The sequence below is a fragment of the Triplophysa rosa genome, linkage group LG16 (assembly GCF_024868665.1).
Source record: "Triplophysa rosa linkage group LG16, Trosa_1v2, whole genome shotgun sequence".
NCBI classification, from domain to species: Eukaryota; Metazoa; Chordata; class Actinopteri; order Cypriniformes; family Nemacheilidae; genus Triplophysa; species Triplophysa rosa.
In genome coordinates, this window is record NC_079905.1 from 23503066 (window position 1) to 23514238 (window position 11173).

The following is an 11173-nucleotide window of genomic DNA, read 5'->3' on the forward strand; positions in this document are numbered from 1 at the left end:
CTTCACTGGCCTACAGCTGCAAATTAAACACATTGTTACAAATATGGTAGAACAATAATTAAGTTTTAAACAACACAGAAAAAAAACTTGGCTTTTAAACTGTGAATTCAACTGAAAAATAAATGTAAAGAAATGGCACAGCTGAACCACTGTAAAGGAAGGGGGTGCACTGTGGATTTATACCACAAGAAAAGAGAAGATTCTTGCAAAATGGAATGCGGCACAATAATCGTTTTACGTCGATTATTTTGTTTTTGTAATTGTTGAAGGCCAAAATTGACGATTACAATTATTTTCGATTAATTGCACAGCCCTAGCTGTCAGGGCTCTTAACGTTTCGTCCCTGCTTTCCGCTTACCAGGCGGAAATTTTGGAGGACTTGGGGCAGCAGCTGGACAAAGGATCCCCTTGCCAACCTTGTGGAAGCAGGTCCTTACGGTCAACGACCTCGTCCTCCACAATGCTCGTCAGGCTGTCCAAGCTTGCGGGCTCTCCATGGCGTTTTCTGTGGTGGGGGAGCGTGCTCTTTGGCTGAACCTGTCGGGACTCCCTGACAGCGAGAAGAGGCGCATCGCGGGTGCTCTGGTCGAGCCTGGCCAGGCTCTTTTCGGTCCCGCCGTGGCTTTGATGCAGCAACGGTGCGACGACAAAAAGAAAGAGGGCTTTCAAGTTGTGCCTCCCCAGGAAAGTAGCTCCGCATCAGTTGCCCACTGCACGTTTGCCTAACCCCCCGTCACGGGGCGAAACCCGCATCATAGCAAGAAGAGACCTCGCAACAAACCCCCTCCACGGCAGAGTAACCCACCCTCTACTAAACCCTGGGGAAGAACGTCTCCCGCCGCGGCCGGGAAACCCCCCAACCCAACCCCTACCGACTCGAAACGCAAGCGGCCCTTTCGCGAGCCACAAGCTCATCGGACTCTCTTTCTGTCCCAGAGCCCCTGTCCAAAAGATGGAAGTTTCCTCACGGAGGGGTCGGCCACCCCCCTTCAGAAGTTGCCCAGCCCGTGTGTTCAGAGGACGCTGTGTTTTCTCCTCCCACGTTCAGGGGGTCGGTTGTGAGGATATGTGCACAAGCAGTGTCACCACACAGCACACACATTGTTCCACTCACCCAACTAATAAAGGCTTCGGCCCCGGTGTTCCCAAACACAATAAAACAAATTAATCTAATAAATCCGTTTCAGGGAGAATACATCTCTGCAGAGAGAAAACCTCTTTCTAAATCCACGCATGTCGCCCCTAGTCTGTCTGCTAGATGGCGCCATTGCATCGCAAATGAGCCAATGGAGATCACCCTCCGCCTTTTTCCTCTCCGGAGGATCAGAGGCTGAATGCTCTGTGTCCTGTTCGTGCGTTACAGACATATATGACCAGGACCATTGTTTTCAGGAAGAGAGACCAGCTCTTTATTTCATGGGCGCCCCCTCACAAGGGGAGTCCCATATATAAGCGGCACCTCTCACATTGGCTTGTGAGCGCCATAGCCTTGGCATATGAATCAAAGGCAGTGCATCCCCCAGGAACCATCAGAGCTCATTCCACGAGGGGCTTAGCTGCCTCTTGGGCTTTGTTCAGGGGAGTATCACTGCAGGACATCTGCTCTGCTGCCAGCTGGGCTTCTCACCATATGTTTGCGCGTTACTACCGATTGGATGTCACCAAAACCTCGGTAACACATTCTGTTTTAGGAGTGGGGTCTTCATAGCCCCCCCGTGTTATATTCCTTTACCTTCTGTTTACACATTGTAATGGTAACAAATAGGGCTGTCACGATTATGACATTTGGATCACGATTAATTGTCTAATAAATCATTGCGATTATGACGATTAATTGTCTGTTTTAGAGCTTTGACTTAATTCTCTTACATTTTTTACTCCGCTTTGAAACGACCATATTGTTCTGAATATAAAGACTATGTTCTTTTTCTTGGAAATACATAGGACAAAATTGGGTCATCATACTTAAGGTTTAGGGTTTTACCTGTCAATAATACAACCGCCAAATACTTGTAAATTAAGCAAATTTATCAGGTGTGAATTGAAGCCACCATTAAAACGCTATCAGTCATAGAAAAGCTTCTAGTCTGTTTTTTTCTCACTTGCAAGACTACAATAAAAGTTTACTTCTGTGTTAATGAGATTTTGGTAGACTGGTTTTCACACTGAAATAATATTAAATTGTACAGCAGGTTATTTTGATGGTATATGCTTTAGTTTTTTTTAAAGTGATTGTGTTGTGGCGGTACATTTGACAAGTATTACCATGCTTTAGTTACAATATATACACTAAAATATGCAATATGCAGATGCACTACAGCTCCCCCTAGTGTCTTCTATAGAGATGTGCAATAATTGCGATGATCTGAAACCATCGCGATGAGGTCAAACAATCGCCATGAGACGATTATTTAATTATCGTGACAGCCCTAGTAACAAAGGTTGAACGGGCCGGCGGGCCATGCACATTCATGTCACCAAGCGTGCATTCACATTCCTGCCTGGGTGTTATTTCTGTGCCTCATACATGTTGCCTGTCCTGCATGTGCACAGCAGCACAGTGTGCATCAGGGTTGCCAGGTGCATGATTATGGGACACGTCAAGCCCCGCCCCCTTGGGGGTGACCGTCCTTTTTCTGGCTTTCAGAACGTCACTGTGAGTGTATTGGGCAATCGGGGAGCTGTCCATGTCTCTCTCCAAGGTGGATCTCGAACACGAGATGATGAAAGAGAATAGGTTACTGTCGTAACCCCGGTTCTCTGAAACATCGAGTGGAGATCCACCAGCTTTGCCCCGCTTGCTGCACGTGAAGTGAATATACTTACTGGAGAATAGCAGCGCAGGCAGACCTTAAATGCTCTCAGGTAAGGGGGTAGGGCCTTACCTGGCATTGGTTGCGTGCTTCTGTCTGTCTAGCCAGACTTGGTGCAATTGGATGCTTCTGCAGAGGTCAGGTATGGATGCCCTTCCCATAGGTGGATCTCTCCACTCAGAGAACCGGGGTTATGAAAGTAACCTATTGGTTTGCTGAACGCAGGGATCTTGATGGGGTGTAGGAGGGTGTGAAACTATGCCGGTGCAGATCCAGTGATAGTCCTGTAGGCAAGCATTAGTGACTTGAATCTGATACGGGCTTCATCCGGTAGCCAGTGGAGAGAGATGAAAAGGGCTGTCACATGAGCCCTTTTGGGCTGTTGGAAAACGAGGCATGCTGCTGCGTTCTGAACCAGCTGGAGTGGTTTGATAGCCTTTGCAGGAAGACCGGCAAGGAGAGCATTGCAGTAGTCCAACCTTGAGATTACCAGGGCCTGGACAAGGAGTCGTGCCGCATGCTCAGTGAGATAGGGTCTAACCTTTCTAATGTTGAAGCCTACGATTAATCCGTTCGAAAAAGATACACAAAACCAGTAACTGAAAGAAAACATGTTGACAAAAAGATTGAATACAATATTTGTTGATAATATAGCATATCGAGTGATTTATAAGATATCTTTGGTAGGCGGGTCATTTTGACCCGGAAACACCACAAGTGTGATTCTGTGACATTTTGTACACAAAGGCCCTGCACTCCAGTCTTGTGGACCTCCTCAGAGTCCACACTTGATGACGTCAGGAAGTGCAGACCTATAGGGCACTAGGCACGAGTCCACAAGGGTACATGGGAGTGAATTTTGGGACAGACTTGAGGACATCACGCCAGAAAGACCAAGCGGTGCTTTCTAATCTCTCTCGCAGTACTTTGTCGTCATTGATCAGTCTGCGCAGCGCTGCGTGAAGTCGATCACACTTGTTGTCCCATTGTTATTTGGGACAGGAGCTGCTGGTTTTTATACTTCTGTATTCTGTATCTATGCAATAGATACTTATGTTTGTAATGCATTCATTTGGCATGACGTAAATGCAACTGCTTACGTATATTTATTTGTATACACTATACTTAATTTGAATATTTCTCTATAATACAGAAGCGGTGTTGTTCAGCTTTACAGAGCCCAGAGACAACTAGATATAGATCTAAAAAATAACATGGCTAACAAGTAAGAAAATGCACTGCGTTCAAAGTTTTTATTCTTGAATAGCTGGCTTAATAGAAAATAAATAAGCAATAATGTGAATAAGAAACTAATTAATTAATGTAGAATTTTATCAAAACATACATTTAAAAATGTAACCGTCTTGTTTAGGTATATGTCTGACATCCACGACACTCCTCCCATCCGTCCTGTGATTGGACATTCGTAAGGATTCCTGGGTAGGGGACTTCAGTCAAAAAACCGCATCGAGGGCACAAAGGAGGCGCTCGCGAGCAGACTTCTGAGCGCTAAAAGACAAATGGGACACCCTACAGACTCGTAGATTTGGCGAGCACGCGCAATTGAAGTCCACGAGACCACAAGAAGTGCACATTTGGGACAGGGCCAATTAAAGCATTTCAAAACAAACTTCCTGGTTAAACAAATAAGTCTAGATTAAAGAAGGCTAGCGTGAACAACAATGCAAATTTTGGTGATGTGATATTCTATTTATTATTGCCAAAATTATTCACAAAAAATGCTTTTTTTAAGTCAAAGACTGAGGTGCCTAATCTCAGATGAACTAGGCCTACGATTAATCTGTTTGAAAAAGAAACGCAAAACCAGTCCTAAATGAAAGAAAACAAGTTGACAAAAAGATTGAATCCAATATTTTGTCATTTCTGGAGTTCTTGTCTGTGAGTCATTGTCCATGTTAAAAAGACCAGTGTTCGGTCTCGGTCTATACAGTGAAATGCAGAGTGCATGGAGCACACACTGTACATCCATACGGTGCATTACTGGATGTCTTCGGATTATATTATATGCTTCTCTACTAGCCCAACTGCACACGTTGATCAGTGATTGAGGAAAAGTTCACGAGTGTCCTGTGATGTAGCGCAGGATTGCGTTGGGCACGTCCATGCTTTCATCTTTCACGAGCACGACGTCATAAGAGTTTAAATACGACTGCCTTCTCTCATCCACCTGAAAAAACACAACAGCACATTCACTCTCGTCCACTCTCTGGATTTACCGTGTTTACTGTGATTTTTCTTTTACCTTGTCATTCAGGTATCCGATTTTCAGGATGTTCTGCATGTCGGCGACTCCATCGGACATGTTGAGATCTCCGAGCGAGTCTCCGAGCAGAAGAACGTTAGAGCGGCTGTGAAGCTCTTGAAAGTGTTGAGTGTTGAGCAGCGCTCCTTCACGTTTGTTGTAGATGTGAATCAGCTGGCCTTTAAACGCTCTCAACACACCCTGAACACATGATGGACATCAAACTGAACACGTCAATCACTTTCTCTCTCTCTCAAACACACAGTTTCACATCTATTCTAGTCACTTCAACGAACTAAATGATGGATGTTTTACGTCCCAAATAAAAGGACGACATGATGGCAAAAATTCTATTTGGTTTGTGTTGAGCTGAAGAAATGAAGTCAACCGCATCTGAGATGACACGAGGGAGAGTTAATGTTCTGAGATGATCTCGAGGATCTTCACATCAGATGTTTAGTGTAAGAATGTTCATAAATAGACTCCATCTGAAATCAAGTCATGATTATTTCACAATGTGATGATGATGATAAACACAGCTTCTGTTCACGAGTCTGTGAAATCTCTGTGTCATGTGATTATACGCCCATTGAGATCATGAATAAATCATCTGAACACTTCACAAGTCAAATGTGTTTGTGACTTACAGACTCATCAAAGTCCATGTAGTTGGAGACGACTTTGACATTGGAATAGAAAACACCAGCCTGTCTGATCACCTCCTCCAACACATCACCAATCCCAGCCGAGAAGATCAACAGAGGAACACGCGTCACATTCAGATGATGAAAAAACTCCTCGTATCCAGCCCTGACAAACACACACACACACACACACACACACACACACACACACACAACATCAGTACTGCCGACAAACAAACACACACACACACACACACACACACACACACACACACAACACACACACAACACACACACAACACACACACACACACAACACACACACACACCCCACACACACACACAACACACACACACACACAACACACACACACACACAACACACACACACACACAACACACACACACACAACACACACACACACAACACACACACACACAACACACACCACACACACACACACACACACAACACACACAACACGCACGCACTCACACACGCACGCACACACACACACACACACACACACACACACACACACACACACACACACACACACACACACACACACACACACACACACACAAACACGCACACAACACACACACACACAACACACACACACACACAACACACACACACACACAACACACACACAACACACACACAACACACACACACACACAACACACACACACACCCCACACACACACACAACACACACACACACACAACACACACACACACACAACACACACACACACACAACACACACACACACAACACACACACACACAACACACACACACACAACACACACCACACACACACACACACACACAGTGTAATATTTGTATAAAGTGTCATCAGATGACAGTAAGATTTGATACCTAGCATGCTTCAATCTTACAAAACCAAATCAATCTTTCCTATCTCCTTGCACCAACGATTCATTATTAATTCCACCGCACGCACACAAAGGAAAAAACATCACAAAACTGTACAACTCAAAACACACCAAACAAACAGAAAACACACAAGACAAAAACAACATTTTAAATTCGTCTGTGGAATGGGTAAACGGGACTTAAAACACACAGCATGAAGCTTCTATGCCACTGCGAGAACCGCAGCTGGCGCAGAAACCTCTGTGTCACTTTTTTCTCTTAATACTTTTCTTATACGACAGGGGTGTTAAATACGACGAAAACAAATCAAATATACACTCACCTAAAGGATTATTAGAACACCTGTTCAATTTCTCATTAATGCAATTATCTAATCAACCAATCACATGGCAGTTGCTTCAATGCATTTAGGGGTGTGGTCCTGGTCAAGACAATCTCCTGAACTCCAAACTGAATGTCAGAATGGGAAAGAAAGGTGATTTAAGCAATTTTGAGCGTGGCATGGTTGTTGGTGCCAGACGGGCCGGTCTGAGTATTTCACAATCTGCTCAGTTACTGGGATTTTCACGCACAACCATTTCTAGGGTTTACAAAGAATGGTGTGAAAAGGGAAAAACATCCAGTATGCGGCAGTCCTGTGGGCGAAAATGCCTTGTTGATGCTAGAGGTCAGAGGAGAATGGGCCGACTGATTCAAGCTGATAGAAGAGCAACTTTGACTGAAATAACCACTCGTTACAACCGAGGTATGCAGCAAAGCATTTGTGAAGCCACAACACGCACAACCTTGAGGCAGATGGGCTACAACAGCAGAAGACCCCACCGGGTACCACTCATCTCCACTACAAATAGGAAAAAGAGGCTACAATTTGCACGAGCTCACCAAAATTGGACAGTTGAAGACTGGAAAAATGTTGCCTGGTCTGATGAGTCTCGATTTCTGTTGAGACATTCAAATGGTAGAGTCAGAATTTGGCGTAAACAGAATGAGAACATGGATCCATCATGCCTTGTTACCACTGTGCAGGCTGGTGGTGGTGGTGTAATGGTGTGGGGGATGTTTTCTTGGCACACTTTAGGCCCCTTAGTGCCAATTGGGCATCGTTTAAATGCCACGGCCTACCTGAGCATTGTTTCTGACCATGTCCATCCCTTTATGACCACCATGTACCCATCCTCTAATGGCTACTTCCAGCAGGATAATGCACCATGTCACAAAGCTCGAATCATTTCAAATTGGTTTCTTGAACATGACAATGAGTTCACTGTACTAGAATGGCCCCCACAGTCACCAGATCTCAACCCGATAGAACATCTTTGGGATGTGGTGGAACGGGAGCTTCGTGCCCTGGATGTGCATCCCACAAATCTCCATCAACTGCAAGATGCTATCCTATCAATATGGGCCAACATTTCTAAAGAATGCTTTCAGCACCTTGTTGAATCAATGCCACGTAGAATTAAGGCAGTTCTGAAGGCGAAAGGGGGTCAAACACCGTATTAGTATGGTGTTCCTAATAATCCTTTAGGTGAGTGTATGTGTGATGTCATGACTGCGAGAAACAGCCGACACAAGTCAAATGAATCTTTGCTTTCATACCTCAGCTTTACACTCTTCACTGATCAGTTTGCCGTTTTCCAAAATATCTACGAAAACACATCTGATATTATACAACATGAAAAACATTTCATAGGAACATTTTCTGAAGGCGGTTGCTTCCTTCATATCATTGTAAATGTCATTCATCATTATTCAGTGTCTGTGCTCATCTGGTGTCAATCTGAACTGTGTAAGTGTGTAGACACATACAGTTAGTTGTGTGTAAATGAGATAAACGGCTCAAAATAGGGTTTTTTCATAAGATTCATATGTTCAGACAGGCAGTACTGTATATCAGTCTGTATCAGTTCAGTAAAAGTGTTGAATACCAGACACACATCCTCACATACAACAACTGTCAAACAAATGGCAATGCACAATCTGACATATGAAAACATTCAATGATAATGAATTATTATTATTATTATTACTAAAACACAACATGAGACCGTGTCTACACCGGACGTGAGCAGCACGACGCGCCGCATCCAGTGTGGACAAAATGTTTCATTATAATGGGTTCGAATGCGTTTTCTTTGTCTTTCGTCGTAGAAGTATGCATATACATTTACACTGAGACACTGTGTTACTATAGAACATTCTATATTAGTGTTATACAATACAGGCCGGATTTCACAGACGAGGCTTAGCTTAAGTCAGGACTGTCTTCACTAAATTAGGAAAAACATTACGGGTGTGTGTGGAGACAAAACAATGTCAATGACATGTTTGAGGATCTGTCATGGCTCTGTTATATGGGATTCCTTTTGTGCCAATAAAAATGAACGCAAACTTTTAAAAAACGAACAAAAATATACAATGAGAAAGAAAATAAACACTTTGATAATGAAAACAATAAACTCAATTGCAAGAATGTGACATTATTTTCAAATAAACTGCTATTTTTCTTAACAATCTTCTAAGTTTCGTTTTTGCAAATAATAGTTTTGAATTCGCTGCTAGATTTTTCATTTGCGCTTTCCGAGTTTTCGTTTACGCTTCTCAATTTTTCGTTCGCCTTTCTGGCACAAATCTCACGTGTAGGCAGGATTTATGGCCGCTTTACGCAGATTGGGTAGTGAGTTTTTGATTGATAGCTCCCTGACCAGGAAGTCGTTTTACCCAAAGTTAAAAAGTAAAAAATGATAAAAGACAGGGCAAAATAACTCGTGAAATATCATTAGGATACATAATGCATCAAAATACAGTGTCATCAGTTTGTCTAAAAGAATACACAAGATACGTGCGGTTTTACGCACTATTTACACGTGGTATGTAGCAGGCGTACATTTTTCTCGTACCAACTAACATTTTGAAAATACGAACATTTTCATGAATCCAAAAATTTACATCAAAACGGCTTTACGAACGATTTACACAAAAAATCGTTCTGCTCGTGTTTCATGAATGAGGCCCAATGAGTGCAGAGCGCTGTGAATAAATGGATAGAGACACCACCAACACTGACAATGTTTAGTTTCATTCAAGTGCTTCCAATTATCATAGTGTATGGTTGCCACCTAGTGGCCATTTTCCAGAATTGAAGTTTGCGCAGTGTTGAGATTTAGATCTCATTCATCGTACAGCAGTAGCCTAGTTTCGGTTCACAACGCGAACAATCTATGCCTTGGAGAAAGATATGCCTGTAAGTTTATTTACTATCTGTAAGCGTTCATATTGATTCTTGGAAGTTAAACTGTGATCGATATAATGATAATGAAAGAAAGTCCCATCGCATCACATGTGCAGATCGCAGTGCACGCGTTTATATGTCGGCTATACCAAACGAATTAATGTGGTTAGTAGGGATGGGTACCGAGAACCGGTACTATTTTGGACCGGTACATAATTGGATCGATACCAGAGTATCGATAAGCTTCATGACAAACGATGCTGTTGTCGATGCTTGCGTTGTTTTATCTCTGTGTATTCGGGTGTTAAATGGCGAATTAGAGGCTGCTGTCTGTCATTTTCCATCCCTGAATGATGTCCGAATGGCTGAAGTTTGCTCGACGTATGTTGTTTTATCTAGGGCCATATGATTTCCGCGATGTATTTGTAATCTGCTTGTTTTGCGTGTTTATGAGTGAAAGAGTGGCATGGTTGCGCTTGTGGAGCTTTCAGCGTCCGCGTTTCACAACAATGAAGCTTCCGTCAAACACCCCTTTGCGGCAACCTGTCAAAATAAAAGTCCTTTATTTGAGAACAAGTTATAACATTGTTTTTAATACTTCGGCCACAGAGTATATTTACTTACTTTAGTAAATTGAAGTGAATGTGCTAGTAAAATTATAAAAAATAGTACATATAATAAAAAAAATATTACTTGCTTAGAAAATAGTACTTAAATTTATGTAGACCTAAAACCAGAAAGGAAAAAAGAAATACAAATAACCATAGTGGTGTAAAGTAAATATGTTGAATTACATTATGATGTGCTCCTGTGCACATGCTAAGTGCCGTAAGTGGTATGCTAAGGAACACACACACGTTTTGTTATGTGGCATTGTTTGCTCAGAAGCATTTGTAAACTGCAGTTCTAAAGCTCAGCTGTAATAAAGAAACTTAAAATGTTTAACATCTTGTCACATCATGTGTTTTTGCATCAAATTATAGAGCGTAGTATCAATAACAGTATTGATAAGTACCGGTATTGATAAGCAGTATCGATATCGATAAAATCTTAACGATACCCATCCCTAGCAGTTAGTAATTTCATATCTTGTTTATTGTATGCCTGTTTTACTAAAAAAAGAGAAAGCATCACAGAAGTAAACATTCTGGAAAGGATAAACTGCTTCGTGTGTTTGTTTGCTAGCAATCTAACTTCTTCAGAGTACGCAGTTGCGAGGACAGCATAGTCCCAGTTAGTTTAGTGGCGGAGTGACACAAACAGTCAGTGAAGCGGTTCAACGGTCAGTTCCCGTGATGATCCTGGTGGAATA

At 42.6% G+C, this 11173-nt stretch overlaps 1 protein-coding gene across 1 annotated transcript in view; it reads right to left on the minus strand.

Moving 5' to 3' along the window:
* Window positions 1-4052: 4052 nt before the first annotated feature.
* LOC130567518 (cytosolic 5'-nucleotidase 3-like) overlaps window positions 4053-11173 on the minus strand; it is a 13681-nt gene continuing 6560 nt past the window's right edge. Inside the window, exons 6-9 of the mRNA XM_057355700.1 lie at window positions 8229-8275; window positions 5724-5984; window positions 5077-5277; window positions 4053-5001 (exon numbers count right to left, since the gene is read on the minus strand). Coding sequence (XP_057211683.1) covers window positions 4891-5001; window positions 5077-5277; window positions 5724-5984; window positions 8229-8275 — 620 coding nt within the window. The 3' untranslated portion in view covers window positions 4053-4890. The remainder of the gene's footprint in view (window positions 5002-5076; window positions 5278-5723; window positions 5985-8228; window positions 8276-11173) is intronic.